General features: G+C 44.5%; 1 protein-coding gene across 1 annotated transcript in view; it reads right to left on the bottom strand.

Annotated features, from left to right (window-relative positions):
- GRIK4 (glutamate ionotropic receptor kainate type subunit 4) overlaps window positions 1-18,191 on the bottom strand; it is a 1,036,684-nt gene that overhangs the window by 181,052 nt on the left and 837,441 nt on the right. Inside the window, exon 7 of the mRNA XM_086958780.1 lies at window positions 5,314-5,475. Coding sequence (XP_086814906.1) covers window positions 5,314-5,475 — 162 coding nt within the window. The remainder of the gene's footprint in view (window positions 1-5,313; window positions 5,476-18,191) is intronic.

Here is an 18,191-nt window from a genome sequence, read left to right as displayed (position 1 = left end):
GATAAGTTGAATAGTATAAACTATACAGAGGCTCTTGTGTGGTTGACCTGGTGCATAAGAATCCTTCCTAATTTGAAGTCTTCATTTTGAGGAAACACCACAGGAACAAGATCAGCTTACAGAATACACAAATATCTTCCAGAGCACAGGTCAGAGCGAAAGAAACACCACCTGCCAAGGTTGTATCTCCTTCTTGAAATGCACACTAATCACTTGATTCAGTTTCCCCATCCTAGACAGGCAGGCTAGGCAGGATCAAACAGTAGCCTCCATAGCACAGCACCACAACAGCAACAACGCTGGAGACTAGGTAAGATCTGAGCAGACCTCAGAGCGTGGAACAAAGGAAATCTGGTGGTTGATGCTTTTGTCAAATTATGTGCCCTTGAAGACCACCAGCCCACGGCGCTTAATTTGTGCAGGTTGTTACATTGGCAGGCGCCGGTACTCATATTTGGGGAGTGGGACCTATTTTTGATCTTCAAACTTTGACCCACAGTAAGAGAGAAATACACAAACGGGAGGTAGAATGAGAAGGAGAAAGAGAGAAAAGCCTTGACCAAAGAGGAAAGCAGTGATGAAAAGAAGAATGACATAAGAGACAGGGAGTGTAGGGCGGAGGACAAGCGGTGTGCGGTGGAATCAAGACTGGGTACCCTGTATATAGACAATGCAGGCATTTAATAGCATAGAAAGTCCATGGCAACCAGTGCAATACATCCAGAATTAGTGAATTGGTGGCCAGGTATACGTTGAACATATAAGTTCCGAAAAAGTGGACTATGTTTTGCTAAAAGCAGGACGTTGACACACATTACTGTACCAACCTACCTGTAGTCTGTTTTAGATGAAATTACTGTGGACACTGCTTTGAGAGTAGACTTTAAGGCCAAGCCAGGTAAGCAACGAGTGTCCTTACTCGGCTAGAATTTGATCTCTCTAAGTTATACAGGCCAGTGATAGACACACAAAGAACCATTTTGGGGACTGTGAGGCACCATGTGGGCTACCAGGATCTTTCTGAAGAGCCTGCCAAATAGCTTTCCTATCTACAGTGACTTGGTGAAAAGAGACATTTTTGCAAACAAACTAATAATACACGGAACAGCCACCAGGGGCCTGGTGCCTTATCTCATCCCATTACGCCATCTTGCAGGGGGTCACCCCGAGGAGGGCACTACTCATTCACAAGCCTCATGCCTCAGGGATGTTTGGATGCCTCAGAGACCAGTCCTATGAGCACCTCTGAAAACATGTAAATGAAAACTGTCAGCACCCAAAAAGAGGCACCAGCTGTTACTGTCCATTGGGGAATTATCTGCTAATAGGCGAATTAAACACATACATACACACAGTTAGACAGGCACCTGCTGCAGTGCCTTGGTGCTTATTGCCTAGCCGATGTAACTCTGTCTCTATGCGGTTGGATGGTATCTTCTCAATGTGTGGGGGTGAAGGTAATTTTATAGTCCACAATGGAGAGAAACACCTCCCAAGCCCCAAAGGAAACACGGCTCTCTAGTACCGCACAGGAATCAAGGCCTTCCCAGACTTTTTAGGCAATTCGTCTCAGGCCTCCCGCAGGAAACATGGCCCGTCTAGGCCTCACAGGAAACAAGTCCTCCCACATGCAAGAGGAAACTAGGCGTTCCCGGAATCCACAGGAATCAAGGCCCTCTCCGACCTTATAGGAAATAAGGCCCTTCAGACCTTTCAGAGGAAAAGGCCCTCCCTGACACACTATAGGAAACCAGGCCCTCCCAAAACAATAGGAAACAAGGCCCTCTCAGACTCTACAGGAAACAAAGACCTCTCAGAACTTACAGGAAACTAGGCGTTCTATGACCCAGTTCGAAAGAATGTCCTCTCAGACCCAATAGGAAAAAGACTATTTAACACTCCACAGAAAAAAGGCCCTCCCAGACCCAATGGGAAATATGGCCCTCTCAGACCCACAGAGGGCAGGTACATCTCGGATTCCATATTGAACATGGGATTGCCAGACCCAATGGGAACAAATATGGAACGCCATCCCGGTTGACATCAGGACTACTCCCTCCTTCATAAAATTCAAAAGACTCTTAAAAGACTTATACCTCAACTGTACCTTACCAAACTGAATCCGTTGCGCACAAGCCGACAGCCTGTTGCCAACAGCCAATTGCTCCAACATCCCCATCCTCATCCACGCCACTTAACCCCTTACTCTCCTCCACTCCCGGAGGGAGACGGAGCTCAGGACTTTACCCACGGATCGAAACTACCTCGGAACCACTCTACCTCAATGTGCTCCTCGGACGCACATCACACTGGAACTTTTGATCACTTTCGCTTTCCTGTCCCTCTTTTGTGTGTTTTTCTTCCCTACTTGCTGTAAAGTGCTCCGATACCCTCGGGTCTGACTAGCGCTATATAAAATCACTCTTAAATAAATAAATAGGAAACAAAGCCTCCATCCGGGACAAGGCCCGCTCACCTTTGTTGTTAAACTAGGCCCAATAGACTCCTGAGAAAACATGGATATCACATGTTGGGCAAGATCCCCTCAAACGTCATAAAAAAACAAGGACCCCATAGAACGAATATCTTCTTAGACACCTTGTGGAATAAAACTTCAGACTCCTTAGGAAACAAAGTCCTCTCATACTCCATTAGGGCAAGACTCTCACAGACACCTTATGGAACAAGGCTTTGGAATCATGAAAAAACAAATCCTCTCACAATCTGTGTAGATATATAAACATCCCACAACCTTTTTGACACCCAAGCTCCAGACTCAATAAGGTAGAAGATCCCCTTAGTACACAATGCTCTCTCTATCTCCATGCAGAACACGGCTTGCAACACGCCACATGGGATAACAAACTCACAGACTCCATATGGGTAAATGCCCCGTTGGTCGCCATAGGAAACAAGGCCCTTCCACACTCTGCTGGTGGCAACACACTTTCAATCACTGTGCGGGAGAAATAATACTGGGACTCCGAATGGGAACCAACATTGTTTAACTCCATATGCACAGTAGGCTACAGAGGATAGACTCTCAAACTCAAGAGTCGTGAGAAGAGCCAAGAGAAGGTTACATGAGGTTCTATTGGGAGATAGTCCTCTCAAATTTAATAGAGCAGATGCCACTTTGACACTTCATTACGGAGAAGACAAATCTGACTCCAAAAGGTAGCTGGTGTTCACATTCAACAGTGAGAAACCATATCTTGTACTCAGTAGGGCGAAAACCTCAATCTGACACAATAGGGAAGATGTTCCTTAAACTCCATTAGATGAGAAGACACTCTTAGACTACATTATTATAAGACACCTGAACTCCACAAACAAATAAGACACTTAAACTCAACAACAATTTCTGACTCGAAGACGTATTCTAAACCATATTGTGGGAAGGCATTCACACTCATAAGGGAGGCAGTAGCATCTGACCACTTGCGGGGTAAAGGACTCTTAGGGGAGAAGGTAGTCATACCACCAGAGAGAAGCACCTTCCATACACCAATGGACCAATCCTTGGAGATTCCCTATGGGTCTCCAAATGGGATGGTAGCTAACACTCACTGCAGAGTTCTTTTTCTTTGGATACCAGTACTCATTCTGCAAAAACTGATCTTATTCTGCAGAAAATGATTCCTATTCTGAAGAGAATACTCTTATTCTAAGGAATTCTATTCTCACTCAGAGAAAACTGCTACTCTAAGGGACCTCAGATTTCACTTTTTCATACAAGGAAGGGGAATATTCTATGGGACCCAGTTCAAACTCTGAGGAAAATATGACTTGATCCTCTCACTGAGAAAAATGCATCTTCTCTATGGAACTCATGTTTCACATTGAGATGGATCATTCTCTGTGAGATTCAGAACTCAACCTGAAGTGGCCCACACTCTCTGAGACTCCGACCTCTGCATGTGTTGACTCCTGCACTATAAGAATCGGATTTCATTCTGAGATAGTTCCTAGTAAGACTTACATTTCACTCTTAGGTGGCTTGTATACTATGACACTTAGAGCTCATTCTGAGATGGCCCCTCCTCTTTGGCAGTCTGATCTCACACTGAGGTGAACCTTAGACTATGAAATTCATATCTCTCTCCCAGGTGTCCCCTACTCTCTGAGGCTCAGCTGGAGATGGTCATTATACTCTGAGACGTATATATCACTCTGATGTGTACCTTATTCTAAACTTCCCGTACTCTTTGGCACTCAGATATTGTGCAGATGTGGCACCTCCTTTACATGGTTCACATTTCAATTCAAAGTAGCGCTTATTCTATGTGACTTGGATCTCACTATGAGGTGGCCAATCTGTCAGAGGCTGAGATGTCATTACGATAGCTCCCTTAACTATTAAACTTATAACTCAGTCTGAGGTCGCCCTTGCCCTGTGAGACTCTGGTCTCACTCTGAGTTGACCCTTCATCTATGAGACTCAGATTGAGGTATTCCTTAATCTATGAAACTCAGATCTAACTGTGGAACGTCCCTACTGTAAGCGTCCCACTTTAGGAGACTCAGATCTTACTCAGACTCACATCTACTCACTCCAAGGCACACAGACATCACTCTGTATTAGTAACTAATTCACATTACTTACATTTCACTCTAAGGTAAACTCACTATATGGAACTCAGATCTCACTCTGAGGCGGTCCCTACACTATGACATTCATATTCGCTCTTTTGTGAGCACTACTCTATGAGACTGAGGTTGTCCTCACACTATTAGACTCATATTTCACTTGAGGGATCGCCTTCTCCAAGTCAGTCCTGCTTTAGGAGATTCAGATCTAACTCATACTTAGAACTATTCCAATGTCTCTACTCAAAGGAATTCAAGCCTCACTCTGTGTTGCTTCCTACTCTACCTGACTCACATTTCACTCCTCAACCTTACTGTTTAGATTCATATCTCAGTTCAAAGTGGCCCCTCCTCTATGAGACTCATCAGTTCCGATGAAGCGCCCCCTATTCTAAGACACTTAGGGGCAGATTTACAAGCCCAATGCGCTACTTTAGCGTCATTTTTAACATGGGAAAAGTGACGCAAAAGTGGCACAAGGGGCTTGTAAATCAACCCCTTTTTTCTCACTCAGGGGTGGCCACCTGTTCTGTGACACTTACGTTTCGCTCTAAGGTGGCCCCTAATCTGTGGGACTCATATCTGATTCATGGCAGATTCTTATGCTAAGGGCCGGCTTCCTCATTTCACGTAGAATGCACTTAGTGCATGACATTGGGGGTATTATATAGTGTATATTGTCTTGATATTTCAATAGTGTGGTCTTGGAAGGCTCTTACTTACGGCTGGTCCGGTGAAGGGAGCATGGTCACAGTTTTCTTGCCAGGATTGGTTGAGGGTCTGTACAAATTCTTGGTAGAAGCCATGTGATTGGTTGAAGATTGAAAATGCCAATATGTTGACACGGTCATCTAGAGTGTTGTCCAATGGTTGAAGAGAAAATTCCTGCATTATCCATATAATCAAAAAGAAGAAAGGCATATGTAATATTAGCATAGACTCTTAGAGTGCAGAGGGCAACCATGTGGTGATGAACAGAAGAGCAACAAGTGGTCTCCGAGTATGATGGGACTAACAAAAGCACAATACCACACCATCACTCTTTGATCCAGAATGAATTCAAAATATCCCAGAGATCAGTTCAAAGATCTCCCCTCCCCACAAAAAAACACATCAAGGAAGGCACTCAAGTAGATTGGTGGGACAATAAGCACCAGTAACCACATCAAGGTATCTCAGCTCTGCGGGAGACTTCTGGCAACAGCAGTGAACCCACAATCACTGGAGGAAGCAGATCTGCAGCAGGGAATTCAAGGAAGCCAAGACCACTAAAATGCACTGTGGAGCATGTCGGCTGCACACACAATTATCTCCTAAAACCCCAGTAGCTTATAGACACATCTCGAACCCTGGCAGCTGATTACCACAACTTGAACCCCAGCTGCTTATGAGGTCTGCTGGAACACCAGCACTTTATGGACTTACCTTGAATCATCTGCAGCAACTGGACACACCTAGATTCCCAGCAGCTTATCGACAAAGATGGAACCCTGCAGCTTATGGGCAGACCTGGAACACTGACATCTTTGACCCCCGGTAGTTTACAGATACATATGCAACTCTGGTAGCTGATTAGCACACCTTGAACCCCAGTGGCTTAAGGCATTCCTGGAACACCAGTTTCTTATGGCACACATTGAATGCCCAGCAGCATCCGGGCACGCCTTGATCCCCAGCAGCATTCATAATCACCAGGCACATCAGCGACTGTCAACAAACAGGGGCATAGCTTCAAGGGGTGTTTGAGGTGTGACACCCCCAACAGAAATGCATTCTAGGCTTGGTATTTGGGTCTGGGGCCCTGAGTCGTGTCTGCCTGCCATGTCATTCTCAGATTTTCTCATTGTGCACCAAGAATAAAAGAACAATCACAGTGACCTTGGTGGTAAAAACAGGAGAGTGAGAGAGACAGAGAGAGGCATCTGATGGTTGAATGTCACGAAGTGAAACCAGATAAACTTGAATCAATGCCAGCTTCACTGCTTGTCCAAATTGTGTGATCCAAGGCAAACATTTTATTTCACAAAGCCTCTTTTTTATTTATTATCACATATGAGACCATTTTTAATACTTGAATTCAGGATGCATGCCGTACAAGTACTTATCATGTTTGATTTAATAGACTATAATGTTGTTCCATTTATAATGAGAATATAGGCCATGATTAGGGTTTAAATGACTACTGACTTGCCTCTTAGTTCACTAATGGCATTTTGCTAGGGGGAGAGACATCCATTTTGCTAAATTCATGTTTAAAAAACACCACATTTAATAAGTATCTGTCTATGCAGGGATATAAACTGATGTATTAAGGTAAATCACTTTCGCTTGTCACAGAAAAATACTTTTTTTAACTTTGAAGACATTGTGTCATATTTTTACATTACGGTTTGATGCACAATATACATGTCAAATGCTTTCATGGCTTAAATCATGTTTGGACTCTTAGAGCCAAGCCAGACTCTTGGCTGGGAGCGGGCTCAGCTCACCCTATTAATTTGCAGGTGCACCATCCTCTATTTTTAACTTGGGCTTAGCACATGGGCCATCAGTCGCTTGAAAAAAGTTCTGGAAATTCAAGCCATGGAAACATGGAGTCCTGTCCACATATACCCATTTTGAAAACTCTACCATCAAGGCTGCTCATAGCAATGACAAATAGGAGTGCATGCAGTGAAAATACATTTAACATAAGTGAATCCAGGGCAGGGACTCCAGGCCATTGTGTTTGTATATGACCATAGCAATAAGCTCCCAGGGAGAACTACCATGGCCAGGTGGTATGGGCAGGGGCATAGCTTTAGAGGAATCTTTGTGATGTGACACCATACAAATGCATTCTTGGCTTGGTAGTTGAGTCTTAGGATCCTGGGATGTTTCTGCTATGTCTGTGTCCGTTTTTTCTTCTCTTTGGCTTCATTTGGTTAAGATCATTTAACTTTCACCTTTTGGAATAGAACCTTAAATGTCTATAGTGTCTGGCTTATCACAAAAATAGTAAATTTGCATATCTAAACACACTGAAGTGCTCCTGGAATGGGTGTAAGTTTAATACTTTGTGGAATTCATAAGCATTGGCAGCCAAGCATTGGCTTTGAAAGCTAAGCCAGTTTCAGTTTCCAGACATTCAGCTGGTAATTAACACCTTAAGCGCTGCCGTCGGCCAACGGTCGTCACGAGCGCTACCTCCCCAGTGCTGCGCACGACCGTTGGCCGACGGGCCAGCATGCGTTCTTCGAACATTCAGCACTGGGTGCTGAACGTTCAAAGCAGCTAAGGTGTTAAACTCTCAAAAGGTGATGGGATGGCTGCTTGTAAACAGTCTAACCAGTAGCAATCACTGGATAGCATTCCAACCCATGCTTTTTGCTCACTGTGCTACTCTAGACAGAGCCCACCCAATGCAAATCAGTACTGACCCTGGTCCTCATGAAAGCAGTCCATCCCAAATGCTGGTCATCTCACCCCTCCACCCTGCAGACCACTGCTTCTTTAGCTGGTAAATTTGAGATTCACACCCCCTGAAACACAGTGACTAAGCTACGCCACTTGCCCACAAAAAGGTGTCTTTACAGATACCGAGCAGAAAAATCTGAACCGAGAGCTGCATTACAGCGAATAACAGCACAGTTTTCTGAAACCCTGTCTCAGAATTGATGTTCTTTCCTAAAATACACATTTGGAGACATCCTTCAGGCATTGAACATACCGTACGTGGAAAGTTACCTGCATTTCATTAAGTTTCCCAGCACAGTTTTTAATGTGAGAAAAATGGAAATAGGTTTATTGATAGGAAATGAATGTAGAAGGATCAGCGATCCTTATAAGCACTCGGGGTGGATCTCAGGGGAGCAGAGGCTGCAGAGAGGGTGCACTGCTTTTAACATGAGGTCTTCGAGGGGGAGATAGAGGAAGGGAGAGGAAGAGAGTTGCGTGGGATAAAGAGACAAGAAGAAGGAGGGAGAAGACGAGACAGAGAGAGAGGGAAAGATGGAAGAGAACGAGAGGAGGGAAAGAAGGGTGGAAGAGACAGAGAGAGAGTGAGTGGAGAAAGACAGTGGAAGATATGAGGAAACAGACAAAGAGAACTAAAGAGGGAAGGCGAGAAAGATGGAGAAAGGACAGAGAAAGGAAGTGGCGGGTTTAGAGTGTGAGAGTGATGAGGAATTTAGAACAGATAGAAAGAAAGAGGTGAGAAAGTGTAAGAAGCAAAGAGAACAAAAGACAGAGAAAGAATGAGAGCGTGAGGGGATAGAGAATGAGAGAAAAAATTAACAGAGAAGAGAAAGAACGAGAGATAAGAATATTAGAGATACAGCATAGAGATGAACAATGTAAGAAGAGGTAAAAATAGAAAGTGAGGGTTGGAGGTAAGGTAGAACATGACAAAACGAGTCAAAGGAGGTCGGAGGGCGCGAGGGAAGAGAATAAGCAGGCGGTGAGAGAACATGATTACAGGGTGAGCTAGTAGAGGGACGGAAGAGATGAAGATATAGAGACAGAAACCAAATAGAAAGGAGTTAGAACAAGAGGAAGCATGAAGCAAACGAAAGAGTGTGTACCCACTATGGAAAGGGATAACGTTGGAGAGAAAGTGTTGAAAGAAAGTAGATGGGCAGGTACTGATGCTATCGTGAGGGAGTAAACAAGCAAAATAAGAAGAAATGTAGGGTAGAGAAAGAAATGAATACGGGGGAGTAAGAGAAAAGCAGGGATCCAGAGAGATATGGTCAAGAGCGGGGTAGAAATAAAGAGGGCGAAGAGGGTGATAGGAAAAGAGCATAAGATAGAAAGATAGTGAAAAAGAGGGAGAGAAGCAAGCTAGAAAGAGAGGGAGAAACATTCAATATGGGGTTTTCTCAAAGAAGGGAGAGCATGGCATAATTTTTGCGGCCATGGCTAACAAAAATAACACGTCAAATAGGTAGGGACTATGTTTAGTTACAGCCCTGAGCACTGGGCTCGTGTTGGCAACTGAAGGGCTTTAGTCTCTCTGGACCACGTACAATAGAGACTGCCTCGGTTACTTACTGGTAACCTTCATTACTCCTAGTCCTGGCCTTCCCTGACCCAGTACTTACCCACGAGATACTTTTTCAACCGCAGAACATATTCCCTAGCCAACAAAACAATTCCCCTAAGATGGCCCTATTTACACAGCCATCCTATAAACTGTAAACCATGAATGAATGAATGAATGAATTTTTATTTTTAATTATATTGCACAGTTACCTAAAACCATTTGCAATACATCTTGCATGCCAGTTAAAAGAAAGTTTTAAAAAACGAAAACTAAGAAAAAGACATAAATAGAACAAAAATTCTAAAAGAAGACATTTGTATGCAACACTCTCAAAACAGTATATAAAAGACAATAAGTATATAAATATATGTATCTATACATTTGGTAATTACTAAAATGATATCTTCTCCGTCTGATTAATGGGGTAAGTTGGCTTTTTAAACTGAGTTGGCTTTTATCTTGCCTAACCCCTCGTCTTCCATAAACCTATTTCGAAGTTCGGCCATGTATTTCCCAAACCTGGCCAGGTCCGATCGAAGAGTGCAGGAGAAAAGTACCGAAACGGCTTCTTTTACTGTTCGAACCCCGTGTCGTAACCAAATTTGTTTAAATGAAACTGGTGGGGCGAAAGCATTGCAAGACAGCAGCAAATCATGTGTAGCAGAGATTCGTGTTTATAGTTACAGAGTCTGCATCTTGTTTTCTGTTCAAGGGACCTTCACCCGGGGTTTAGCTCTTTTATTTGAAGGGGCACTTATCTGGCCCATATGATGTTTTTAAGTGCTTTCCTTCCAAGTGCTTGACCGAGATAGGGCTGGGTTTTATGCCCAATATATGATGTCGCCAATCCGGGTGGCCCTCTTCCTGTTACAAATTCTGCTAGGTCATTTATGTGTGACGGATGAAAACATTGTTTATTTATTGCATTTTTAATCGCCAGATAATTTGTTGGTGCGTCCTTCCAGTTTTCAATTGCCAGCCGCAAGGTTTCCACTGCTTCATCCTTGTAACTTTGCCACGGGTTGATGGTCTCTCCGTAGATTGGCTTAATCATACTTTTTAAACTTCCAGCTGGGGCTGTTATAACTTGATAGAAGTATTTTGCATGTATTCCCAAGCATTCCTTACTTTGTTGCTTTAGACCGAACTCCAAATGAATTAAACTGTTACGAGTGTGTTTGGGAAGTTTAAAAATGTGTTTATAGGGCTGGCACTTCACTTTGTCCGGTACAAAAGGGGTGGTGATGGACGGAGCATCTGATCCAATCAAACACTCACACCCAGTCAACAGATCTGGGTTTAATCCATCACCGTTCTTTAGCCCACTCTGCCACCCTAGTTCAGACATGGCCATATGCAAATCAGTCTGACCCTGTGCCTCATGGGAACAGTCCAGCCCGAACTGCCAAGCCATGCCTTCCCTGGACTGGAAACAAGCTTCCGAGGACCGTTTTCTGGCATTTCAGCCGTCTTCAGCCCGGCTTGCTTGAATCCAGTGGCAAAGTGAGCAAGGGACTCACGTCTGAGCATACCCTGCCAACTTATGGCGAACAAAGCGGTACAAAAGGGGGTGGTGATGGATGGAGCATCTGAACCAATCAAACACTCACACCCAGTCAACAGATCTGGGTTTAATCCATCACCGTTCTTTAGCCCACTCTGCCACCCCAGTTCAGACAGGGCCATATGCAAATCAGTCTGACCCTGTGCCTCATGGGAACAGTCCAGCCCGAACTGCCACTTGTCCAACATTGCCTCCATTTTTCCTGGGAATGCCTTTTGTGTGTACCCTGCGTTTGCCCTGATCTTGGCTTGTAGTACTTTTCTTATAGGTGCTGGCGTTGGACTCTGCATGAGCTCGTTTAGTTTGCATATCGAAAAAATTGTTGCCTGTGCTCTGGCCTTCATTTTGTGCGTGTGTGATGTTGCTTTGCCAGTTTCACTTAGCCAACATCCGAGGTAATTGTATGAAGGCGTGGTATTGATAATTTCCTTAGCCACATGCCATTTCAGTAAGGCTTTTTGGGACAGTGGCCAAAGATGACAACTTTAGTTTATTGAGCATTGATTGTGAGCTCGTTGATTACGTTGTACTTATTTAGGGATTCCAGACCTCTTTGCAGCCCGATTTTTGTGTGGTCCATTACCACTAAATCGTCTGCCTATTGTAATATTTGCAGTTTGTTTCTCCCGATTTTTGGGGTCACCAGACTAGCATTCAAAAGCTTCTTCCCCAGATCTGCGGTGTATAGATTAAACAGCGTGGGGGTGAGTACGCAACCTTGTTTTAGTCCACGATTTCTCAGGCACTTCTTTGTTATAGTGTTGCCCCCTAGCTTTACTTGGATCCAGGTGTGGCTATATAACGAAATGATGGCGTTAAGGAGTCCTGCTGGGATATGCCAATTGCTCAGTTTTTCCCAGAGCTTATGTCGGGGTACCCCGTCAAAGGCAGCTGAGTAGTCGACAAAGCATGCGAAAATTGGTTTATTATTTTTGCAGTTGGCTTGCTGGCTCAAATATGACATGGCCACAATGTTATCAATTGTAGAGCAGCCCTTACGGAAGCCAGTCTGATAGTGGGGGAGGATTTCATTCTCATTGATCCATTCATTTAGTTAGACTAGCCAGACTAGTTGACCAGCCGAGCAGCAGACCCAGGAACAGAACAGGAGGTCCAACGAGGACGAGAAAAGACTCGCAGAATTCTCGAAGAGGGAAAGTCGCGGCCCCACCGCTGAGTGAGCCGTGTGGGCAAGCTGCCTGCTTCACAGCGGAAATACAATCCACGGATGGAGGAGGAGGTCGAGTCGAGAGCGCCGGCAGCGGCGAGACTCCCTCGAGACTGTCGCTCACCTCACTGCGGCGCTGGCACAGGTGAGCCTCAGGGGCAGCCTCAAGCGTGGCAAGTAGCGGGAGGCCCCTGGTGCAGCGAGAGCTTTCTTGGCAGGAGCGGCCGAGGACTTTCATCCGCGAACAGCGTGTCCCCGCAGGATCCGCCACTCTTGTCAACACCTAGCACCCCCATCGCCCGACTAACTGGAGTGGGGCACAGGACCACGAGCCTCAATTGTTCACCTTGCCCCCCGCCCCTCGCCTCTTCCCTCTCTCTCCAATGCGGTCACGCCAGTGTGAAACCAGTGTGCAGCCTGAGGGGGCTGTGGACCGAGGACCAAGTGAAGGTTTTGGGTCACCCAATGCGGTAGGGGGGCGCAAAAGCAGTGCAGCAGGGGCTGCAAAGCACTGAGTGGGGAAGAAAACAATCACAACAACTAAAAACACCTAACAAACAAACAATGGTTAGAAGGAATCAGCCGCTTTTAACCTGCTGGCAGTAGCTTTAGCAGAGGAGTAGTATCAGTAATAACAGAATTACTTTCAGCAGCTGTAGGTCCTTTAGGAGTGTAGATTGCGAATTACGGATTGTGGACTGGTGACTGGGGACGTAATACGTTTTACACATTGTACACAATTCCACGGCAGCCCCAAATAGTAGATCTAAAACAACAAACGCAAGGCAAGGCAAGGCAAGCTAAAGGTGCTCTCGAAAGCCGTCATGAGATCAGGGAGAGAGCGAGTGGCACTCCCACTAAAAAAGAGGAAAAGGAAACCTCAAGGTCCAAGGGCAAAGAATAACAACAAGGCCAGACCAGAAGGTGGGGTGCAACCTCTAATTGCGCCGGTGTACAGAATGTTTGCCAAATCAACCAGTATACCAAACAAATTCAACTTTCTAAAAAATCCAGCAGACGTAATGTTATCTTCCCTCGTGCAATCGAACTATGGGAAGCAGCGTTTACCAGACCCGATTTTACCCTCTATACACGTTGGGGTCTTCAACTTGAGAAAAGACCAAACCAACCTAGAACCCATAATAACAGCTGGATCCCGGCAGATGCATGAACACTCGGACCACACGGAACAAAATGATGAACATAATGATGAATCCTGGGGCATAATTAAGGATCATGAACCAGTAATAAATGAATATCTATTAGACTCGTCCGAGTGTCCCGCTAAAGACACGTCACTAAATAAGCAAGGTCAGTTCTACCACAGCATGGCCCAACAACCAATTGAGGTAGAGGTCAAAATCATCAAGCCGGCCTCAAATGTTATACAACATGAGAATCAACATAGGGCATTAGTCCATAACACACAGAAAACAACTGACATAGTAGTGTCTTAGAGCATACAGAATGTTGTAATAAACGAGGGATCAAGAGATTCAATCAGCCGCTTTTAACCTGCTGGCAGTAGCTTTAGCAGAGGAGTAGTATCAGTAATAACAGAATTACTTTCAGCAGCTGTAGGTCCTTTAGGAGTGTAGATTGCGAATTACGGATTGTGGACTGGTGACTGGGGACGTAATACGTTTTACACATTGTACACAATTCCACGGCAGCCCCAAATAGTAGATCTAAAACAACAAACGCAAGGCAAGGCAAGGCAAGCTAAAGGTGCTCTCGAAAGCCGTCATGAGATCAGGGAGAGAGCGAGTGACACTCCCACTAAAAAAGAGGAAAAGGAAACCTCAAGGTCCAAGGGCAAAGAATAACAACAAGGCCAGACCAGAAGGTGGGGTGCAACCTCTAATTGCGCCGGTGTACAGAATGTTTGCCAAATCAACCAGTATACCAAACAAATTCAACTTTCTAAAAAATCCAGCAGACGTAATGTTATCTTCCCTCGTGCAATCGAACTATGGGAAGCAGCGTTTACCAGACCCGATGTTACCCTCTATACACGTTGGGGTCTTCAACTTGAGAAAAGACCAAACCAACCTAGAACCCATAATAACAGCTGGATCCCGGCAGATGCATGACCACTCGGACCACACGGAACAAAACGATGAACATAATGATGAATCCTGGGGCATAATTAAGGATCATGAACCAGTAATAAATGAATATCTATTAGACTCGTCCGAGTGTCCCGCTAAAGACACGTCACTAAATAAGCAAGGTCAGTTCTACCACAGCATGGCCCAACAACCAATTGAGGTAGAGGTCAAAATCATCAAGCCGGCCTCAAATGTTATACAACATGAGAATCAACATAGGGCATTAGTCCATAACACACAGAAAACAACTGACATAGTAGTGTCTTAGAGCATACAGAATGCTGTAATAAACGAGGGATCAAGAGATTCAAATCATGACGCTGATGGTGCTGAAGCCAATTACAGGCACACTCCTTTGCCAGAAGCAACAGTCTCAAACAGCAAAGAAAATAAACCATCTCAACCAATTCAGCTGACAGCTGAAAATGTGATCCCTTGCAATAATTCTATGGCCAGGGTTATTCCCGAAGTTAGTACAGGCGAGGGATCAATATGGGATATACTTTTTAAAACATCTCAACTCACACTCGAGGCACTAACTTATCAATCAAACAAGATGGACGTCCAAGTGGACCTGCTAAACATTATGGCAACCACAATATCGGGGATTGATTTAAAATGAGCTAATTTGAACAAGCTGATAACACGAGCCCAAGAATACGCTTTAAATACAGACTGCGCTTGTGGGCCAACAATCGACAAACTTGTATCCATCCCAGAAATGCTTACCACTTTAATTGAAGATTTAAAAACTCAAACAGCCCAAACATACTGTAACAGAATGAAGGGGGCCAATAAACAACATATCCAAGAAAATACCACAAAAACAGCTAGCGCAAAACTAACTTCCAATATAAATACGGACCCAATAGCTAATAAACAATTAATGGAAATATCTGGAGCCTCTGACAAAGAAGAGCACCAAGAAACCACTACAAAAACATTCTCCACAAACTTAAATCTAGACTCAACAAATACAAATTCAATACTTAAAACTACAGGGACCCCTGAGGAGGAAAGGATACAGGAGATTTCAACTAGTAATACTGGGATAAAACTTTCACGACGCATGAAGAAAAAACAGAAAAAACAACTAAAACACCAAAAGTCCATACAAAATACAAGGTCTATGGCTCAGCCTATGCATGTCCCTACAAAGGGCACAGATACATCACCCCACACACAGGAAAGGCCAACATCAAGCAAACTTTATCCGATATTCATCAAAACCAAAATACAAGATAATGCCCTGAGTAAAGATGAGCCCATAGACAAGGCAACACCATGACCATCATTGTCACAGGTCTCACCACGCTCAGGAAGTGGTAGTTTAACAAAGGAAACCGCACTAACAAACGAACGGGAAGAAGATACATTTGAAAATGGGTCTGCCAATGAAACTACAGGTTTGGGAATTAATAACCAAAGATTTGGGCAATTTATTTCGGTCCATGCTATAGAGACGACACAGTCTGAAGATATAACATGCATGGACCCCTCATCTAGAATAACACCAATTGTACCAGATGTCAGAAACAGTTTTAAAACAATCCTACAACCGCAGAACAAATCAAAGGGGAGGCATGACATTTTAAATAGGGGGAACCTCTTACGGCTCCTTCAATACATACCCGCACTTTCGCACATAAAAAGCAAAGACATAGTCTGTATTCAATTTGAATCAAAGAAAGAGGATACCAACAAAGAAGACACCATAGTTACCTGGCTAAATCAAAGCACAGCGGAAGTGGTGCTGAGAGAAAAGGACATCTTCAAAAACTGGGGAATTGGGGTGAGTCAACCAGAACAAGAAAAGTACCCATCAATTCTTCAGGAGCTAGTAAATATAACAACAAAGAACATGAAAGAGTCCTTTCAAGGAATACTCAGAGGCACATCAAAAATAAATGCAGACAAAAATTATGAAAAACTGACCATATCAGTCAGGAGACAAGAGGATGCGACCATAAGTAGGAGTGTAAGAGATGGCGGTTCAATGAGAATGCAAACATATGTTCAATTAAACAGAATAAGTCAAGAGCCACAAAGAACAATTCAATATTCCTGATGCCCAAGGGGGTACACTGTAAACCATGACTTCACTTCCTGTTGAAATACCAAGCATAGAAAAATCATAACATAGAGTAATAGCATAATAAAATCAACTCAGTTGCGGCTGGCATTAATTGTGGATGGGAGGGTGTGGGGGGTCGCGCGGGGAGGTAATTGTAATAATACATTTTTTAAAAATCACTGCCCGCAGGCTGAGCGCCATGTTTTCTCGGCTACTGCTCCTGGCAGGAACAGGCATCCTCCCTCCCTCCCCTAAGCCAATCAATACGCTGCAATGGCAGCATTGTGATTGGTGGGGACGCCGCCTAGACAGAGGCCTACGGGGAGGCCATTTTCTCCATGTAGGCTGCATTGCAGCCTGCATGGAGAAATGGCAGAGTGCCCATGACTGGTTTGGGTGGCCCCAGAGGGCCGACTAAACAGTCATTGCTCCCTCAGGAGTGGGCACACCACTCCTCCTCTACCCAGCCCTGCTCGCAGAGCAGCCCCGCCAACCCGCCCGCAACTAACCAAACCCTTCTGCATTCTCGCAGTGCGAGAAGCAGAAACATAAAATGGTAGTTATTACCATTTTATGGTTGTGCTTCCCGCACTGCGATAAAGCAGTGGGGCAACACTCCTCTACCCTAGTAGAGGAGCCGCCCCTGAATCAATCCCAACTCCAGGAGGTAGGAGCGGGAATCAGGACTCTGTCAGGGAAGACCAGGACTCGGAGTAGTGAAGATTACTGGTATGTAACCTGGGAATTACCCCCCCATCCGTCTTCCCTGGCCCAGTCCATACACACAAGAACATGCCCAACTATCAAGATTGGTTGTATAAATTAGTAACACAAGGGCCACACACTGTAAATATGCCAACAAATTAACATTTAATACAGGTGTGTAGAAAGGTGGAAACAAAACAAAATCAAGTCTGCGAAAACATGTTCGCCAACTGAAGAAGAAAAAGAACACCCCAACTGAATCCTGACATGATCAAGGAAGGTATGAGGAGAACTCGATGTAGCTGCAAACAAAAAAAAATTCAAAAAAGTCACCCAAAGCTGACACACATCGAGTCGACTGACACTGAGCGAGAGGAGAAAATTGAAGCTGAGCAAACACATAACCATTCACATCCACAGACATAATCCACCTAGAGACAGAAGACGTGGAAGGATGGGAAGTGACAAAGAATGCATCCACTTTATGAAAAGCAGAGGTCTGATTCCACAAAATGAATAATGCCATATGCAGATCTAAGGTGTGCAATGCCTCCTCCTCAGCATGGATGTAATTTGGGAGCAGTCAGGGGTCACAGCTGTGACCTCTAGCTTGCTCCCTGCTACTCCTGGCACTTCTTTAGCAACGTCTGGCCTCAGAGGTGCCAAAATACTTGCTTCCTCTGAGGCCAGGGGTCATAAAGAAAGTGCTAGGAGTAGCAAGGAGCAAGCTAGAGGTCACCGCTGTGACCCTTGACATCCCCAAATTATGTCCATGCTCCTCAGGGGAGGAAGGGGAAGGAAACAACACAGGAAGGACAATATCTGAATCTGTGTGAAAACTAGACACAACCTTAGGCAAAAAAGCAGAACTAGGTCAGAAAATCATTTTATCTTCAAGAAACCTAATAAATGGAGCCACTGACAAAAGAGCACCAATCTCACAAATCCTTCTACCT

This window comes from Lissotriton vulgaris, chromosome 2_1, assembly GCF_964263255.1.
Source record: "Lissotriton vulgaris chromosome 2_1, aLisVul1.2, whole genome shotgun sequence".
Taxonomy (NCBI): Eukaryota; Metazoa; Chordata; class Amphibia; order Caudata; family Salamandridae; genus Lissotriton; species Lissotriton vulgaris.
This window is presented reverse-complemented; position numbering and strand designations above follow the sequence as displayed.